This window comes from Paroedura picta, chromosome 16 (assembly GCF_049243985.1).
Source record: "Paroedura picta isolate Pp20150507F chromosome 16, Ppicta_v3.0, whole genome shotgun sequence".
Classification (NCBI taxonomy): domain Eukaryota; kingdom Metazoa; phylum Chordata; class Lepidosauria; order Squamata; family Gekkonidae; genus Paroedura; species Paroedura picta.
Genome location: NC_135384.1, coordinates 11,959,052 through 11,979,797, shown reverse-complemented (window position 1 = coordinate 11,979,797; position 20,746 = coordinate 11,959,052). Strand labels below are relative to the sequence as shown.

The following is a 20,746-nucleotide window of genomic DNA, read 5'->3' as shown; positions in this document are numbered from 1 at the left end:
AATCTGCTATGGGGAGAGGAAGGGAAGATGATTGGAAAATGCTTTGAGATACCCGAGGCCTGCTGGGTCACTGCGGCCCATTCCCAGTTCTCTCAGACTTCTCAAAGCCCCACATCCCTCACAGGTTGACTATTGTGGGGAGCTGACGGGAAAAGATGTTTGAAAACTGCTTTGAGGCTCCCGTGGGTAGTAAACAACAGGGTACAAAAATCCGTTCTTCTTCTAAGGAGCAATCATGAAAGAAGCATGTAGGCACATAACATTTTATCAACAGTGAAAACATGGAGAAGAAGGAACAGGGTGCACACCTGTGTACCATAACTACCCCATATGTATTAGGGCAGCGGGGCATTTCGGTGTCTGTGACCCAATTCACACAAGAAGGGAAATGATGCAGAACTGGGAGGAATTGGTTGCCATGTAATCTTCCCCTAAGAAGAGTCTCCAGTCTGATTTTCCCTTCATATATCTGAAGACATGGCTCTGGATATCCAATCTGTAACCACGATGCCACAATTCCCAAAGGTCAGTCCTGTCCCACACTCAACGGACATTCCAAACCACAGGTTCTTGACACCCATATCTCCACACCCATGCCCTCATTTGCCACCACGCCACCCCAACATCCCACACAATACACACATTCAACCCCATGCCCTTACAGACTGGACAAATCCTCTCCTTCCTCTTCCCACTGCCAAGCACTAGTGTCCGTTGTATTCTTGAATACAACCTGCTAAGCCCCTAAAGGTAAAGGTAAAGGTACCCCCTGTGCAAGCACCAGGTTATGTCTGACCCTTGGGGTGACGCCCTCCAGCGTTTTCTTGGCAGACTCAATACGGGGTGGTTTGCCAGTGCCTTCCCCAGTCATTACCGTTTACCCCCCAGCAAGCTGGGTACTCATTTGACCGACCTCGGAAGGATGGAAGGCTGAGTCAACCTTGAGCCGGCTGCTGGGATCGAACTCCCAACCTCATGGGCAGACAGCTTTAGACAGCATGTCGCTGCCTTACCACTCTGCGCCACAAGAGGCTCTTGCTAAGCCCCTAGTGAGACAATAAAACACAGTGATAAAAGATCAGATCTGTGTAATTTTTCAGTTCAATCTCTGACTAAGTTATAGAATAAACAAGACCTACTAAGAATACTGCAATGAAAATACTATTTGTGAAAAGAGAAAACTGTTTCATGGGAATTCCAAAGTTTAGTGACCAACTTGGCCTTCTTTGGACATCTGCTCAGCATCACTTCAACAAGAGCTTGGAGGGTCTTTTCCAGGCAACAATCAGTAGATTACTTGAAAGAAAAACTAATGCAGTTTTAATAACTTGAGAGAAATTTCACCTGGGGCATCAAATATCCCTTCAACAAATCAAATCAACACTATAGGGACATATTGGATATTGCAATAAGAGTATGCTTGTTTATTTTATTTTTATTTATTTTGGATTTTTATACCGCCCATTCTTTACAACTCTGGGCTGTTTACATGGAACTTTATGTAATTTTACATGGAACATTATAATAAACCATTACAAGTTTCAATACAACATCACAACAGCCAAGTAACAATTTATAACACCACATAAATAGCAACAACACTGGGGAGATCAAATTAGTTCAGTTACGGAAGGGCGTCTGAGGGGGGGCCCAGCAGATGTTCTCAGTCGGTCGGCCTCAAGCGAATGCCTGGTGGAGGAGCTCCCTTTTGCAGGCCCTGCGGAACTGTGGAAGTTCGGCCAGGGCTCTGAACTCTTCAGGGAGCTCGTTCCACCAGGTGGGGGCCAGGACCGAAAAAGCTCTGGCCCTCATTGAGGTCCACCATGCTTCTTTGGGGCCAAGGATCTGCAACCAGTTGGAGGCCTATCTAGCAACTATCTAGAGAAATAGTTATTAGGACAAGGAGAGAATAGCTCAGCTCCCATCAAATTTGTGTAATTTGTATGTTACCATTAGATATACACATACACCACTTTACATGTTAATAAGACAGATATGAAGTCCTGTTACAATTCAGGGCATTTAGCTCCAATTTAGAACATTTAGCCCGAATTTAAGGAATTGAATCCTATCAGATTTCCATGCAATCTCTTCTGATTCCCTGTGATTTTTGTGCACAGTTTCTTGGATCTCTGGTGTAGCCATTTTACTACTCCAAAGAGGCACTGAGATTCACCAGTAGAATAGCTAATTGGATACAGTACAGTGGCTTGGGTTGTAGTTCTTGGGGGGGGGGGGGAGATATTAACCTTTTACTGGCTCTCCCCTCATGACCAAGAAATAATCAACTGGCTTTTTCTTCATTCTTCTCACTGTCCACAAACTATTTCATGGGGACTTCATCCAATGAGGAGCAAGTTCACTGAACGATTCTGGAAATAGTATCTGAAGCATGCCTGATACCCAACAATTTCCATAGTGCAACCTTGATGTCCTTGTTTCTCATGCTGTAGATTACTGGATTCATTAAGGGTGGGACCATGGAATATATAATAGCAATGGCTAAGTCTTTGCCAGGTGAAGAGTTACCTGGAGGCCTTGCATAAGCTAAGACTGCAGTGGACTCAAACAAGCAGACAACAGCGAGGTGGGGAATGCAAGTAGAAAAGGCCTTTCTCTGACCATGAACCGAAGGGATTTTAAGCACTGCAGAGAAGATATGCACATAAGTTACAATGATGAAGATGAAACAACCCAATGACAAGCCACAACCAAGCAGCAGAAGTAATAAGTCAATGAGGTATAAGTCTGAACAGGAAATATTCAGCAATGATGGGATTTCACAGAAGAATTGATTAACAACATTAGAGCAGAAACTCATAGAGGATATGAAGCCAGTATGCACTGCAGCATAGATAAAACAAGTAGTCCATGCACTGCCAGCCATTTGAACACAGGCTCTTTTCTGCATAATGCTCTCATATTGTAATGGGTTACAGATAGCAACATAGCGATCATGTGCCATAATAGTCAGGATGGCAAAACCTGTTGATATAAATAAGGCATAAAAGAAAACTTGGGCAGCACATCCGAAGTAAGAGATCGACCTGCTTCTTGTGATGGAATTGGCCATTGATTTGGGTACGATGACAGAAACAGCACTGATGTCGAGTATGGCCAAGTTCACGAGGAAGAAGTACATGGGAGTGTGCAGGCGATGGTCAAGGGCTATTGAGGCAATGATGAGAAGATTCCCAATCAGGGTGGCCAAGTACAACACCAGGAATACAAGGAAGTGTAAGATCTGCAGTTCCCATTCCTCTGAAAACTCCAGCAGCAGAAATTCAGACGTGAAGGTGAAATTGGACATGTTATTCCCTTATTCTTCTTTTGATTCTACCTGTGAGGATATGCAGCAGTGACATAAATCCTTCCAGAAATATAGATTATTTCTGTAATCTTTTCTGCTGGTGAAAAAGGGAGGAGAAATCCACCTTGACCACCCTGAACTGAGGAACAAAAGACCTAACCTATTGACCATGCGGGGCTGTAGTGATGTCAAATAGGCAGTGAAGAGATCAACAGTTCACTCTATGCCTCCCATCATCTGTAAACCGCTCCTGCGGGAGTGATAGGAATAAAGCAGTAAGGGCTAAGTGGGCAGAGAAAGGGGTGGGGCAGGTCTGGGATAAAAACTCGAAGGGACCAATTGAAAGCCCCAAAGCAGCTCCCAATTGGCCCCTCCGAGTGTCAGTCCAGGGCCAAGTAACCAATTGGCCTCTTGGCCCCTCTGGACTCAGAGGTAAGAGGGCTGGGGCAAGAGGCTTTGTCGCCAGGAAAGGACGCGGTGGCCTTGCTCCTTTCCCCGCCACAAAGTCAGGGCCTGGGGTGGGAGGTCGGAGGGGGCGGGGGGCTGGTGGAGGATCGGGGGGAGTGGGCTGGTCAAGGGAGGTTTCAGCGCTCGCCTTGGAGGAGCCCCAGCGTGTCTGGAATGTGCCGGGCCGGCTCTGAGCCCGGCGCTGAAGCTGCGCCGTTCGGGGGAGGTGGCAGGGCGAGGGAGGCTTCAGCGCCGGGAGTGCTGGAGACAGCACACAACAGACCCATGGTGAGATCAAGCGGAGGAGAGATGGGGGGGGGCTAGAAATGCAGAGACAAAGGTAGACAGAGTGAGAGGAACAGATAGAGAGAAAAATAGAAGGTGGGAAACAGAGAGACGGGGAGGAAAACAGAGAGAGGGAGAGGGAGAGGGAGAGGGAGAGGGAGAGGGAGAGGGAGAGGGAGAGGGAGAGGGACAGAGGGCGAGGGGAGGGAGAGACACAGAGAGAGAGAGACAGAGATGGAGAGAGGGGGAGAGACAGAGAGAGATCATACTTGCGTTAACCAGTCAGCCCAATGGGAGACACAAAGAGAGAAGGGGGGGAGAGGGGGACAGATCAAGAGAGGGAGAGGAAGTAGAGGGAGAGCAACCGACATACAGAGGGGGGGCATGGGGAGTTGCCCACTGCTTTGCACTGTGCTGCCTCCAACAACTACAGTATCGGTGACACTCAGATCCCTGCAATAGCTGCCTGTTGGGGTTGGGAACCAGCTTCCACAGTCTCTTGCATGGGAGGAGAGAAGTTCCAATGCTCCTCGTTTGCAAGGGATGCTTGCAGGAATTCTGTCAAACTGCGATACTCCTGACAGTGTTTGCCAGGCAGCAGCCCTTCCCAGGAGATTAAAATCTCCCCTCTTCCACAACTGTCTTGGAGAGCGTGCACTCTGGCAAGAACAAACGTTGACAGGCCATTTCTCTGACACCGACCATACTTGCCTTAGCCAGTCAGCCCGATATGAGAGACTCAGAGAGAGCGGGGGGGGGGGGGGACACAGAGAGAGAGAGATCATACTTGCCTTAGCCACTCAGCCAGATGGGAGAGACAGAGGGGGGGCGAGGGGGGAGAGAGAGAGACAGAGAGAAATCATACTTGCCTTAGCCAGTCAGCCCGATATGAGAGAATCAGAGAGTCCTGCTCCAAGCCCCACGATGAAGCCAGGGGCTGGGGGGGGGGAGTGTGCCAGGGGGACAGGGGAGGGGAGCCCCCACTGCCTTCTAGCACCCACCCACCCACCCACCCACTGCCTTCTAGCGCCCACTGTATTTTTGCTACAGTGAGCTTAAATTCTAGTTCATAAAAGTCAAAAGGACAAATGTAAAACCTTGTGAGGCACATGCTTACTCAAAGACAAAGGAGACATCGTCTTCTGTAATGCTCTTGTAAGCACAGGCAATAAACATTAATGGCTATCTAAAGAGGAAGGCCTGAAATAATGTTTCCCTCCTCATATAAATGAATGTGGAACATCCTCAAACCCAGCTCCCTTCACACTGACAATGACTCAGAAGATACCACAGTGGTTTGCACCCTGAAACCCCACCCTGCAATGTATGAAGCCTAAGCAATCTTCTGCAGCTGGAAATGCTTCTTCTCCTGGAAGAAGTATCCCTTTGGTCAGAGGAAATCTCCTTAGGCTGGAAGAATAGTTGAAACTTGGTTGAGTGGAGAGGTAAGATGCTAGCAAGTATATTTTTACTGCTTACTTTTGCAATGAATATCAATATCAGAAGTTAGACACAGATCTCTCAGCAGACATCTTAGAAGCAAACGTAAAACAGGAAGTTGCACTGGAAGAAGAAGAAGAAGAAGAAGAAGAAGAAGAAGAAGAAGAAGAAGAAGAAGAAGAAGAAGAAGAAGAAGAAGAAGAAGAAGAAGAAGAAGAAGAAGAAGAAGAAGAAGAAGAAGAAGAAGAAGAAGAAGAAGAAGAAGAAGAAGAAGAAGAAGAAGAAGAAGAAGAGTTGGTTTTTATATGCCGCTTTTCCCTACCCAAAGGAGGCTCAAAGCGGCTTACAGTCACCTTCCCATTCCTCTCCCCACAACAGACACCCTGTGAGGTGGGTGAGGCTGAGAGAGCCCTGATATCACTGCCCGGTCAGAACAGTTTTATCAGTGCCATGGCGAGCCCAAGGTCACCCAGCTGGTTGCATGTGGGGGAGCGCAGAATCGAACCTGGCATGCCAGATTAGAAGTCTGCACTCCTAACCACTACACCAAACTGGAACCATATAATAATAAATCATAAATGACGATTTGATCCAGGGCCCATTATGCACACATTGGACAATGCACTATCAATGAGCTTTTGCAGCTGGCGTTTACTGTGCGGAACAGGAAAATCCACTTCTAAAGTGCACTGAAAGTGCATTACCCAACATGTGCATAATGAACCCAGGCTTTCTTTGGGAAACGCAAGAAGCTATTCACTTTTCAAAAAGACCTAGGTTTGATATGAATGACATATTCCTCTGCTCATTCCACACCCCATTTCTGTTCTTCCTTCACTGTCATTACGTACAGTGTGTAATACTAAACAGCGCTACATCTTTTTAAGCCCATTAGCCTCACTGTTGAACTATAAGCCTCTGGAAAAGAAATCATTTATATTAGCATTGTACAAGTTATCGCCCATACATCATGATGACAGAATAAGAGGAATAGAAAGAAAGAAAATAATTTGCATCATGCCTTACCCACAAACAAACTTCAGCTGGCTCCACTTCCCTGCTCCAGCCTGCTGCCCAGAGTGCTGCAATAGCTTGTGCCTTCTAGCCAAAGTGCTGGGCCATAGTGGGTCTGATGAGTGGGTCTAATGAAATTGCACAGGGCCCTCTCCCTCTACGTTTTGATGTCAGGTTAGCAAAGAAGCTATTCCGCTTTGCATTGGGCCATTCTGTTCTCGAGACCATAGGGAAAGAACAAAAATTAAATGAGAGTCGAAGGATTGCAGATGGAAGGAGGAATAGTTGAGAAACTGTTTTCAAAATCTGTCTTTTTCCCTAGGTAGCTCTCACTGTTATACGCTGGTCTTGCCGGGCTGGTTAGTTTCTTCTTTAAGCTTCCTGCTTTGAATGCAGCTGCTCTTTATTTCATTTGCCAGTGGTTCTTTTTCAGGGAAGGAGGTTTGTTAACTTCATACTTTGGGGAAATGGTTTCCCAAGAGTCCATTCTAGCTGATCATTTGGAAAAAACATCAGCTTCTATTTTTTTAGCTCACTGATGTCAATGGAGGTACAAGGATGGAAGAGGGGGAACTCTGGGACATTTTGCCCAAGGGAATTTCAGCGAAATCATTACCAGACGCTGAAATCATGGTTTCAGATGAGGCCATCAGCCTTCTGTCCCAGTTTTGCTCCATCCGCCTATTTGTAGCGGGAAATGGGTTAAACTGCATTCCCCTGGTCAAAATACGACAGATTGCGCAATCACCCATTAGGTTTCAGTGAGGAGGTATCATCAGTACTCATTTCCCCATGGAGATGTCCCTCCCTTGGTCCTGCCTCCATGGCTTCTGGGGGACAGGAGTTGGGTGTTTTTTAAAAATGGAGAATGTTGAGTAGCAACGCATAATCACAAGCTGTGACAGATAAACAATGCCTCTGTGAACAAATGAAATTGCGTTGCAATGATTACTTCCGTGTTTGTTTGTTTGTTTTAAGGAGGGGGGAGGCAGGCTTTGTGTGGCTAGCCGAGGCTGATTGGTTGTCTGGTTGATTGGCAGGCTCGAGGTGGGAGGGGGCAAGGGAAGTTTGTGATGTTTTCATTGCTCCTTGGCAAGTACCGGAAGTAGGTGAGGAATGCTTGAGGAGAAACTGTCCCGCTAGGAAAACAGAGTTTTTGGTCAGGTGTGAAATGACAATACACAGCAATGGAGTATTCAGTGTTGATTACGGATTTCTACCAGCTGTGTGGAATGGCCCTCTGCTTTCAATTGCACCGTTAGTGGTATAGGTAGTACCACTGTGCATTGTCTGAATGTACACTGCACCAAGCTGGCTCCCTACTAGAGAACTCCCATGTTTGGGGTATTAGAGGGGGTATTTATTTATTTTTATTAAGCATTTAATAATAGTATTTATTAATACATTCATTATTTACTAATACAGTTATTATTATCATCTGTTCAGGGCCCCCAGTCAGAAAGGGGTGAAATTGAACTTGACTGGGACCACACATTTGGAATATTAGAGGGGGATATTTATGTATTTATTATTAAGCATTTATGAGCCTCTTGTGGCGCAGAGTGGTAAGGCAGCGACATGCTATCTGAAGCTCTGCCCATGAGGTTGGGAGTTCGATCCCAGCAGCCGGCTCAAGGATGACTCAGCCTTCCATCCTTCCGAGGTTGGTAAAATGAGTACCCAGCTTGCTGGGGGGTAAACAGTAATGACTGGGGAAGGCACTGGCAAACTACCCCATATTGAGTCTGCCATGAAAACGCTAGAAGGCGTCACCCCAAGGGTCAGACATGACCGGTGCTTGCACAGGGGATACCTTTACCTTTACCTTTAAAGACTCACACAGCAGTCTCTGCAGATTTGACTGGGGTAATGACTGGGGAAGGCACTGGCAAACCACCCCATATTGAGTCTGCCATGAAAACGCTAGAGGGCATCGCCCCAAGGGTCAGACATGACTCGGTGCTTTCACAGGGGATACCTTTACCTTTACCTTTTTATTAAGCATTTATTAATATTATTTATTCATACATTTATTATTTCCTAATACATTTATTAAAGGGGAATATTAGAGGGGGTATTTGTATATGGTAGTTGTTTTAAGGTTTTAAATTGTATATTGATGTTACTGATGTTTCCCACCCTGAGCATTTGGAAGGGTGAGCTTAAAATAAAATATATCATCATCATCTTCATCATCATCAACTCCAATTCTTTGGCATCACTGCTAAAATGTGAATATTGATCAAAAGTTGCTCACTGTTGGTGTTACAATATTTAATAATAATAATAATAATAATAATAATAATAATAATAATAATAATAATAATAATAATAATAATAATAATAAGGCACATAAGCAATGTTAACCATTGGCAGAAGACTGCTACCAGTTGGTAAAAGTCTGCAAAAAAGTCAAATGTAAACTCTACCTAATGGATCAAGTAAAGAATTTTGGGTGGGGGGGGGGCAGACAGTTGGATCCAGTCCTGCTGACAGAAGAGCAGGTTGGTATGAGTTTGCTCTTTGAACTTCATATTTTTCCTAAACTGTTTCTCTTTTTTAATTTTGCCAGCATAGCGATGGTGATCCATGGTACCCTGAATTTCAGATTAGACTACTAAATATTTATTCTGCATGGAGATGCTACTCTTGAATATGAAACAGTATTTCTGACTGGTACAAAATGCTACACTTTTATCCAGGACTAGCAAGTTGGACCCAAGTTCTTGTTTGTGGAGCTCTTCAAATCCTGGGAATCACATGTTCTGATACAGTCCCGATAGAGATCAAAGAGCATTGTCATATACGTTCCTTACTACGTGCCAAGTATTCATGTAAAAGGCAAGTCTCAGGAGCCATTCGGCTTTTCTCTTGCTCTGCTGTTCTTCCTTTCCCTTCCCCCTTGCTGGGGTTTCAGTCTGCATGAATATACTGTAGCCTGTTCCTAGGGCATGGAGGGTGTCCTTCATGATGTTATCTCTTATTTGACATGTGATGACTCTAGCAGATAGTTCTGGCCATCTTTTGGCCACGTAGCTTTTACTTTGTTCTGACTGAAGATATAAGCCCTTCAGCCATGGGAGAGCAAATGACAGGAAAATGAGGCGTATCCTAGGGCTGGATAAGCCAGTCAATCCTAGCAATAGATTGATGTTTCCAGATATACCCTCCTGGACACAATAAACTCTTTTCTATTAAGAATGTCTCAGTTTTTGTTTGTTTGTTTCCTGCAAGAGAGTCGACTTGGTTTGTGACAAGCAGACTGCTACTTCAGGTACTGGGTGTCAATTAAATGTGGGCTCTTTTGAACAAAATTATCCCATGGGCGGTATAAAAATCCAAGTAACTAAATAAACAAACAAATAAGAGAGCCACCTCACAGTCATATGCCATTATTGTAAGGAAGGCAAGATACGATGTTACAAAGATAAAAAATGGTTCTGCTACTCCTGAGCAAATTGGCCACTGTTTGGGGAACCTTGACAGAAATGGAACCAAGGTCCAATAAGGTCCAATGAAATTCATTAGGAAGAAGGTGGTGATCAAAGGCTATTGAACTTGAAGGGAGAAGGAGGGAGGGACAACAAGAAGAAAGTGATTTGAATAATTCAATAATTCAATAATTTGAATGAAATCCCTGGTGAGAAGTTGGAAATAGAACATATGAATTTGGTCCCAAATATATTTTATTGGCCACCCAATATAAAGCCACATTTACAGAAGAAGAGCCCCTGAGGATGTATCTCAAGACAGTTATGGAAAGAGATGAAATGCATAGGACTGAGAAAATTTAAAACACACTTTACAAGCAAAAGGTCCCTAAATAGTTTACTATCATATAATCTGTCCCTCTTAATAAAACAGTAAGAAGGGTTGGGGTGGGCTGAGTCCGGAATCAAATCTCCTGGATTGGCCCCTTGGCCCCGGACTGACAAGCAGAGGGGCCAATCGGAAGGCCCTCACCAGGACAGACCAAAGTTCTAGGGCAATCAGAAGACATCACTGCCAGTCTGCACCGCAGGGAGAGGAGGTCAGTAGGGCTTCCAAAGGGAATGAGAACAGAGGCTTGGACAGGTTGCGCCAGCCCTTTTCACCCCAAGGCTGTCCTTACTGTCATGGCCAACTGTAAATTGCCTCAGAACCCTGACAGACCTGGCAGGTCGCTGGTGAGTGCGCTCCCTCCCTCCCCCCTCCCTTCAGGCTTCCTGCAAAGGAACCTCTGACAGGCCCTGACTGAGGGGGGGGGGGGAGGTATTTCCAAGAGCAACCCAGGGGAACCTGGGGGCATTCCTTTTGAGGGTGGGGAAGTTTCCCCTTCTGCCAAACAGATGGCTGACAGGGAAGCCATAGAAAAGCCCCTTCTCACTTAAAATACTGCTCTGGCTGGGGGTTAGACACAGCCAAGCCATGTGTCTTTCTTCTTTGCAACTCTCTGCAGATTTGAGGTCTACTGCACAGCGTTATTCTGCAGATGAAACTGGATGCTGTTGCAGAGGTTTTTTTGTCTCCTATTTAAAATGCACAACAACTCTGTGCAGTAGGCCTCAAGTCTTTAAATACAACAACCTGTGTGGGATGCCTTAAATGTTTATTGTCTACCACAATCCTGTCCAAAGTAGCCCTTTCTGCCTGGGGAAATGATCTTTATACTCTGCAGGTGAGCTGTAATTCCAGGAGCTCTCCAGGCCTCAACTGGAGGTTGGCTACCCCTGGGTTGGAAATATTCCTGGAGGTTTGGAGGTGGGACTTCAAAATCATACAATGCCTCAGAGTCAAGCCTTCAAAGGAGCCATTTTTGCCTGCAGTTAGGTGGGAGTGGTGCAGGTGTGTCCCTCCTCAGCTATGGGCTATGGCCAGCCCTTACCAGCAACTGGGGGAAAAAACAGGCAGACCAGCATCAGTCCTGTGAGTCCGGAAATTGCAGGAAGATCTAAATAAATATTTACAGCCTAAAACTGTAAATAGTGAATAAGTAAATGGCTGGAGAAACGTGGGAACTGTAATAACTTTTTTCAACTTTGGCCTGGCAAATTAAGAAAGCAGTATAAGAAACCTTACTAAGGTCAAGACTGCTGTGCCCAGTCTTCCTCTTAGGGTTGCCAGCTTCCAAGTGAGGCTCTCTACTCCACCTCTCTCATGGGGAATCTGGGTACAAAAATCTGTTCTTCTAAGGAGCAATCGTGAAAGAAGCATGTGGGCACATAACATTTTATCAACAGTGAAAAAATGGAGAAGAAGGAACAGGGTGCACACCTGTGTCAATATTTATTCACGGTCATTCAGACCAAAACCCAAATACATGCAGTTAAAACTAAGACAATCCAAAAAGCAGGAAAACTGCCAATACTATAAAAATGTTAAAAGTCTGACATCATAGTCAGTATTTAAAACATACTTTAAGTTACCAGTTTAAAGAGAAAAAAAAATGGCTTGTACTTATAAGGTTGGATCAGAGAGAATTTTTTGATCCATATACCGAGTACGCAATTTCATGGCGGCGGTGCAAAATTTAGCTGTGCAGAGAGTTATTTGCTTATCTTCGTCTTGAAGCAGTACCTTGATTTTCTCCTTTGTGGAAGATCTCAGGTAAGTGTTCAAAATTGGCTGGATAAAGGTGCGTCTGATAGTGTCATAAATGGGGCAGAACAGAAACACATGTTCATCTGACTCTATCCATCCGCTGGCACAAGGACAGAGTCTCTGAGCAAGGGGTTTCTTTTGGTAACGCCCCTCCAGCACGGCAGTGGGTAGAGCTGAGCATCTTGCTTGGGCGAAGGCCCTTCTATGGGTGGTAAGTTCTAGGTCTGACAGGTATGGAGCTGGAACAAGCGTGTATCGGATCCTATCTGGACACAGAAATTCTGGTGTTTTGGCTAGATCCCTTTGCCGACTGATGTCCTTGACCCTTTGTTTAATTATGGATTTAGCTTGATCTTGCTGTATGAAGGCTAGCTGTTGTTCCATAAAGCCAAGCTGTGATAGTTTGCATTTCACAGTTTTTAGCCAAATTGACTGAAAGTTGTCTCTTAAGATCAAAGCAGACAATCGCACACCTGTGTACCATGACTACCTCATATGTATTAGGGCAGCGGGGCATTTCATTGTCTGTGGCCTAATTCACACAAGAAGGGAAATGACACAGAACTGGGAGGAATTGGTTGCCATGTAATCTTCCCCTAAGAAGAGTCTCCAGTCTGATCTTCCCTTCATATATCTGAAGACATGGCTCTGGATATCCAATCTGTAACCACGATGCCACAATTCCCAAAGGTCAGTCCTGTCCCACACTCAACGAACATTCCAAACCACAGGTTCTTGACACCCATATCTCCACACCCATGCCCTCATTTGCCACCACGCCACCACAACATCCCACACAACACACACATTTAACCCCATGCCCTTACAGACTGGACAAATCCTCCCCTTCCTCTTCCCACTGCCAAGCACTAGCACACATTATATGCTTGGATACAACCTGCTAAGCCCTTAGTGAGACAATAAAATACAATGATAAAAGATCGGATCTGTGTAATTTTTCAGTTCAGTCTCTAAGTTATAGAATAAACAAGACCTACTAAAAACACTGCAATGAAAATACTATTTGTGAAAAGAGAAAACTGTTTCATGGGAATTCCAAAATTAAGTGACCAACTTTGGTCATCTTTGGTCATCTGCTCAGCATCACTTCAACAAGAGCTTGGAGGGTCTTTTCCAAGCAAACCATCAAAAGATTACTTGAAAGAGAAATTAATACAGTTTTAATAACATTAGAGAAATTTCATTTGGGGCATCATATGTCCCTTCAACAAATCAAATAAACACTAAAGGGACAAATTGGATATTGCAATAAGAGTATGTTTTTTTTATTTATGTGACTGCTCACGCACAGATAAAGTGGAGATCAGGCCAACATCAATGGGAATGAGTGGCTACCACCATAGGACTGGTAGCGTGAACCTCAGGTGAGAGACAAGGGCAAATCCTGGCCAAGGTGGGTGCAAGCAGACACTCCAACTGAGCTGGATCCTCATCCCCTGTAAGAAATGGATGCAAGTAGCTACTCCTCATCTGGCTGCCCCAGAAGGAGCAAGAACAAATGGCTTCATATTCTATTTGTTCCCCCAGAGAGCCAGAGAGCTAAAACCACCTCTGAGATCACAACCTTGTCATGACTTAGAATTCCTACAAATGATCAATTTCCTTCACTGAACTCTCCCTCCTCCCCATTCAGCTTGTGAACAAATGCAAACCTTGCTGGGGGAAAATGTCTAGAGCAACTATCCAGAGAAATAGGAATAAGGAGGACAAGGAGAGAATAGCTCAGCTCCCATCAGATGGTAATTTGTATGCTACCATTAGATATACACAAACCACTTTACATGTTAATAGGACAGATATGAAGTCCTGTCCCAATTCAGGGCATTTAGCTCCAATTTAGAAAGTTTAGCCCAAATTTAAGGAATTGAATCCTACCAGATTTCCATGCAATCTCTTCTGATTCCCTGTGAGTTTTGTGCACAGATTTTTGTATCTCTGGTGAAGCCATTTTATTAATTAAAAGAGGCACTTAGATTCACCAGTGGAATAGCTAATTGGATATAGTACAGTGGCTTGGGTTGTAGTACTAGGGGGGGGGGAGATTAACTTTTTAATGTCCCTCCCCTCATGACCAAGAAATAATCAACTGGCTTTTTCTTAATTCTTCTCACTGTCCACAAACTATTTCATGGGGACTTCATCCAATGGGGAGCAACTTCACTGAACGATTCTGGAAATAGTATCTGAAGTTTGCCTGATACCCAACAGTTTCCATAGTGCAACCTTGATGTTTTTGTTTCTCATGCTGTAGATTACTGGATTCATTAAGGGTGGGACCACGGAATACATAATGGCAACGGCTAAGTCTTGGCCAGATGAAGAGTTACCTGGAGGCCTTGTATAAGCTAAGATAGCAGTGGACTCAAACAGGCAGACAACAGCGAGGTGCGGAATGCAAGTAGAAAGGGCCTTTCTCTGACCATGAACCGAAGGGATTTTAAGCACTGCAGAGAAGATATGCACATAAGTTACAATGATGAAGATGAAACAGCCTACTGTCATGCCACAACCAAACATCAGAAGTACTAAGTCAACGAGGTATAAGTCTGAACAGGAAATATTCAGCAATGGTGGGATTTCACAAAAGAATTGTTTAACAACATTAGAGCAGAAATTCATAGAGAATATGCAGCCAGTATGCATTGCAGCATAGAGAAAACAAGTAGTCCATGCATAGCTGGCGATTTGAACACAGGCTCTTTTCTGCATAATGCTCTCATATTGTAATGGGTTACAGATAGCAACGTAGCGATCATGTGCCATAACAGTCAGGATGGCAAAATCTGTTGATACAAATAAGACATAAAAGAAAACTTGGGCAGCACATCCGGAGTAAGAGATCGACCTGCTTCTTGTGATGGAATTGGCCATTGATTTGGGTACGATGACAGAAACAGCACTGATGTCGAGTATGGCCAAGTTCATGAGGAAGAAGTACATGGGAGTGTGCAGGCGATGGTCAAGGGCTATTGAGGCAATGATGAGAAGATTCCCGGTCATGGTAGCCAAGTACAACACCAGGAATACAAGGAAGTGTAAGATCTGCAGTTCCCAGTCCTCTGAAAACCCCAGCAGCAGAAATTCAGACGTGAAGGTGAAATTGGACATGTTATTCCCTTATTCTTCCTTTCACAGATTCTACCTGTGAGGAGAAGCAGCAGTGACATAAATTCTTCCAGAAATATAGATTATTTGTTGAAACCATCCTGTAATCTTTTCTGCTGGTGAAAAAGGGAGGAGAAGTCCACCTTGATCACCCTGAAAGGCTGTACTGAGGAACAGCAGACCTAACCTATTGACCATGTGGGGCTGTAGTGATGTCAAATAGGCAGTGAAGAGATCAACAGTTCACTCTATGCCTCCCATCATCTGTAAACCGCTCCTGCGGGAGTGGTAGGAATAAAGCAGTAAGGGCTAAGTGGGCAGAGAAAGGGGTGGGGCGGGTCTGGGATAAAAACTCGAAGGGACCAATTGAAAGCCCCGAAGCAGCTCCCAATTGGCCTGTCCGAGTGTCAGTCCAGGGCCAAGTGACCACTTGGCCTCTTGGCCCGTCCAGACTCAGAGGTAAGAGGGCTGGGGCAAGAGGCTTTGTCGCCAGGAAAGGACGTGGTGGCCTTGCTCCTTTCCCCGCCGCAAAGTCAGGGCCAGGGGTGGGAGGGGGTGGGGGGCTGGTGGAGGTTCGGGGGGAGTGGGCTGGTCAAGGGAGGTTTCAGAGCTCGCCTTGGAGGAGCCCCAGCATGTCTGGAATGTGCCGGACCAGCTCTGAGCCCGGCGCTGAAGCTGCGCCATGCGGGGGAGGCGGCAGGGCGAGGGAGGCTTCAGCGCCGGGAGTGCTGGAGACAGCACACAACAGACCCATGGTGAGATCAAGCGGAGGAGAGATGGGGGGGGGGCTAGAAATGCAGAGACAAAGGTAGACAGAGTGAGAGGAACAGATAGAGAGAAAAATAGAAGGTGGGAAACAGAAAGACGGGGAGGGAAACAGAGAGAGGGAGAGGGAGAGGGAGAGGGAGAGGGAGAGGGAGAGGGAGAGGGAGAGGGAGAGGGAGAGGGAGAGGGAGAGGGACACAGAGGGCGGGGGGAGGGAGAGACACAGAGAGAGAGAGACAGAGATGGAGAGGGGGGGAGAGACAGAGAGAGATCATACTTGCATTGACCAGTCAGCCCAAAGGGAGAGACAAAGAGAGAAGGGGGGGAGAGGGGGACAGATCAAGAGAGGGAGAGCAAGCAGAGGGAGAGCAAACGACATATAGGGGGGGAATGGGGAGTTGCCCACTGCTTTGCACTGTGCTGCCTCCAACAACTACAGTGTTGGTGACACTCAGATCCCTCCAATAGCTGCCTGTTGGGTTTGGGAACCAGCTTCCACAGTACCTTGCATGGGAGGAGAGAAGTTCCAACGCTCCTCGTTTGCAAGGGTTGCCTGCAGGAATTCTGTCAAGCCGTGATACTCCTGACAGTTTGTGCAGCCCTTCCCAAGAGATGAACATGTTCTCCCCTCTTCCACAACTCTCTTTGAGAGGGTGCACTCTGGCAAAAACACACTTTGACAGGCCGTTTCTCTGACACCGACCATACTTGCCTTAGCCAGTCAGCCAGATGGGAGAGACAGAGAGGGGGGAGAGACAGAGAGAGATTATACTTGCCTTAGCCAGAGAATCAGAGAGTCTTGCTCTGAGCCCCATGCTGAAGACAGCAGATGGGGGAGAGGCCGGGGGGGGGGGGAGCCGGGTGGCCACTGCCTTCTAGCACCCACTGAATTTTTGCTACAGCAGGCTTAAATTCTAGTTCATAATAAAAGTCAAAAGGACAAATGTAAAACCTTGTGAAGCACATGCTTACTCAAAGACAAAGGAGACATCCTTTTCTGTAATGCTCTTGTAAGCACAGGCAGCAAACATTAATGGCTATCTAAAGAGGAAGGCCTGAAATAATGATTCCTTCCTCATATAAAGATCTCAGCCATGAATGTGGAACATCCTCAAACCTAAGCAATCTTCTACAGCTGGAAATGTTTCTTCTCCTGGAAGAAGCATCCTATTGGCCAGAGGAAATCTCCTTAGGCTGTAAGAATACTTGAAACCTGGTCGAGTAGAGTGGTAAGATGCTAGCTAGGATATTTTTACTGCTTACTTTTGCAATGAATATCAATATCAGAAGCTAGACACAGATCTCTTAACAGGCATCTTAGAAACAAACGTAAAACAGGAAGTTGCACTGGAACCATATAATAATAAATCAGAAATGACGATTTGATCCAGAGCCACATTGGACAATGCACTATCAATGAGCTTTTGCAGCTGGAGTTTCCTGTGTGGAACAGGAAAATCCACTTCTAAAGTGCACTGAAAGTGCATAACCCAACACGTGCATGAGCCCAGGCTTTGTTTGGGAAACGCAAGAAGTTATTCACTTTTCAAAAAGACCTAGATTTGATATGAATAACATATTCCTCTGCTTATTCCACACCCCATTTCTGTTCTTCCTTCCCTTTTCTTCCGGTGTCCTGTCATTACGTACAGTGGGTAATACTAAACAGCGCTACATCTTTCTAAGCTCATTAGCCTCACTGTTGAACTATAAGCCCTTGGAAAAGAAATCATTTATATTAGCATTGTGCAAGTTATCGCCCATACATCATGATGACAAAATAAGAGGAATAGAAGGAAAGGAAATAATTTGCATCATGCCTTACCCACAAACAAACTTCGGCTGGCTCCACTTCCCTGCTCCAGCCTGCTGCCCAGAGTGCTGCAATAGTTTGTGCCTTCTAGCCAAAGTGCTGGGCCATAGTGGGTCTGATGAGTGGGTCTAATGAAATTGCACAGGGCCCTCTCCCTCTACGTTTTGATGTCAGGTTAGCAAAGAAGCTATTCCACTTTGCATTGGGCCTCTTTTCCAGGTGGGAATCAAATGACGCTATTCAATCCGGTGGCATTCAAGTCCTTTTTTTAATTTCAGAAGAATTCCATTCTGTTCTTGAGACCATGCGGAAAGAACAAAAATTAAATGAGAGTGTAGTTTGAGGAGAGAGAGAGTCCAAGAATTGCAGATGGAAGGAGGAATAGTTGAGAAACTGTTTTCAAAATCTGTCTTTTTCCCTAGGTAGCTCTCACTGTTATACACTGCTCCTGCCGGGCTGGTTAGTTTCTTCTTTAAGCTTCCTGCTTTGAATGCAGCTGCTCTTTATTTCATTTGCCAGTGGACGGTTCTTGTTCAGGGAAGGAGGTTTGTTAACTTCATACTTTGGGGAAATGGTTTCCCAAGAGTCCATTCTAGCTGATCATGGGGAAAAAATAGCTTCTATTTTTTAAGTCTACTGATTTCAATGGAGGTACAAGGATGGAAGGGGGGGAACTCTGCTTACAATTGCAACATTATTGGTATAGGTAGTGCTGCTGTTCATTGTCTGGATGTACACCAGACTTGCAAGGTGGTAGGTTAAAGACTTACCCACTGGCATTTATATCTCCAGGAGCAAAATCTACAGACAATGGCTTGGATCCAATAATATGCAGTGACTAAGAGCAAAGCGCATTGTATCCAAGAATACAACGAATGCTAGAGCTTGGCAGTGGGAAGAGGAAGGGGAGGAGTTGTCCAGTTTGTAAGGGCATGGGGTTGAATATGTGTGTTGTGTGGGAGGTTGTGGTGGCAAATGAGGCCGTGGGTGTGAGATATGGGTGTCAAGAACCTGTGGTGTGGACTGTTCGTTGAGTGTGGGAGAGGACTGACCTTTGGGAATTGGGCCATCGTGGTTACAGATGAGCTTTCCAGAGCCATGTCTTCAGATATGTGAAGGGAAGATCAGACTGGAGATTCTTCATAGGGGAAGATTACATGGCAACCAATTCCCCCCAGTTCTGCGTCATTTTCCTTCTTGTGTGAATTAGGCCATAGACACCAAAATGCCCCTCTGCCCTAAAACCCATGGGGTAGTCACAGTACACAGGTGTCCACCCTGTTCCTTCTTCTCCATTTTTTCACTGTTGATAAAATGTTATGTGCCCACATGCCTCTTTCATGATTGCTCCTTAGAAGAAGAATGGATTTTTGTACCCTTTTGTTTACTACCCAAAGGAGTCTCAAAGCGGTTTACAAAAACCTTTTCCCTTCGTCTCCCCACAATAGTCAACCAGTGAGGGATGTGGGGCTTTGAGAAGTCTGAGAGAACTGGGAATGGGCTGCAGTGACCCAGCAGGCTTCAGGCATCTCAAAGCATTTTCCAATCGTCTTCCCTTACTCTCCCCATAGCAGACTCCCCATGAGAGAGGTGGGGTAGAGAGCCTCACATGGAAACTGGCAATCCTAAGAGGAAGACTCTCTGTACAGAGCAGTCTTGACCTTAGTAAGGTTTTTTATACTGGTTATTTATTTGCCAGGCCAAGGTTCAGAAGAATCATTGCAGTTCCCATGTTTCTCCAGCCATTTAATTATTCACTATTTACAGTTTCAGGCTGTAAATCTTTATTTAGATCTTCCTGCACTTTCCAGACTCACAGGACTGATGCTGGTCTGCCTGTCTGTGCCCCAGAATACAAACAGTTGCTGGTAAGGGCTGGCCATAACCCATAGCCCAGGAGGGACACACCTGCACCACTCCCTCCCAACTGCAGGCAAAAATGGCTCCTTTGAACGCTAGTCTCTGAGGCATTGTACGATTTTGTAGTCTCACCTCCAAACCTCCAGGAATATTTCCAACCCAGGGGTAGCCAACCTCCAGTTGAGGCCTGAAGAGTTCCTGGAATTAAAGTGCACCTGTAGAGTTTGAAGATCAGCTCACCAGGCAGAAATGGCTACTTTGGACAGGGTTGTGGTAGAGAAGAAACATGTAAGGCCTCCCACACAGGTTGTTGTTGAATTAGAAGACTTGAGGCCTACTGCACAGGGTTGCTGTGCAGATGAAACAGGAGACAAAAGAATATCTGCAACAGCATCCAGTAGCAGAATAATGCTGTGCAGTGGCCTCAAATCTGCAAAACAGAAAGACACTACCCGAAGAAGTCACGGCTTACAATCAAGAAAGACACATGTCTTGGCTGTATCTAACCACTGGCCAGAGCAGTATTTTAAGTGATAGGGGGCTTTTCTGTGGTCTCCCTGTCAGCCAACTGTTTGGCAGAAGGGGAAAGTTCCCCTCCCCATTAAAAGGAATGCCCTCAGGCTCCCATGCGTTGTTCTCGGAAATGCCTCCCTTCCCTCAGTCAGGGCCTGTCAGAGGCTCCTTCACAGCAGGCCTGAAGGGAGGGAGGGGGAGAGGGAGGGCCAGGGGAGGGGGAGCGAGCGCACTCACTAGCCTCCTGCCAGCTCTGTCGGGGCTCTGAGGCAATTTACAGTTGGACATGACAGTAAGGACAGCCTTTGGGCGAAAAGGACTGGCACAGCCTGTCCAAGCCTCTGTTTTCATCCCCCTTGCCAGCCCTACTGACCTCCTCTCCTGCGGTGGTCAGGAGTAGACTGGCAGCCATGTCTCCAGGTTGCCCCTGTATGTGCGGGCCCTGTCAGAACTTTGGCCTTGTCAGAACTTTGGCTGGAACTCTGGTCTGTCCTGGTGAGGGCCCAATCAAAATGTGCTTCGTGATTTCCAATTGGCCTATCCGTTTGTCAGTCTGGGGCCAAGTCGCCAATCCGGGTGTTTTTATTTTGGAC

At 45.8% G+C, this 20,746-nt stretch overlaps 2 protein-coding genes across 2 annotated transcripts; both read right to left on the bottom strand.

Annotated features, from left to right (window-relative positions):
* Positions 1-1,547: 1,547 nt before the first annotated feature.
* Positions 1,548-6,849, bottom strand: LOC143826224 (olfactory receptor 14I1-like). Its single transcript, XM_077314909.1, has 2 exons — positions 6,509-6,849; positions 1,548-3,340 (listed from the first exon to the last, which is right to left on the bottom strand). Exon 2 carries the CDS (start codon positions 3,308-3,310, stop codon positions 2,360-2,362), a length of 951 nt encoding a protein of 316 aa, XP_077171024.1. The 5' UTR covers positions 3,311-3,340; positions 6,509-6,849; the 3' UTR covers positions 1,548-2,359.
* Positions 6,850-13,409: 6,560 nt separating this feature from the next.
* Positions 13,410-18,227, bottom strand: LOC143826263 (olfactory receptor 14I1-like). Its single transcript, XM_077314977.1, has 2 exons — positions 17,793-18,227; positions 13,410-15,239 (listed from the first exon to the last, which is right to left on the bottom strand). The coding sequence occupies exon 2, from the start codon at positions 15,203-15,205 to the stop codon at positions 14,255-14,257; it is 951 nt and encodes a 316-aa protein (XP_077171092.1). The 5' UTR covers positions 15,206-15,239; positions 17,793-18,227; the 3' UTR covers positions 13,410-14,254.
* Positions 18,228-20,746: the final 2,519 nt, after the last annotated feature.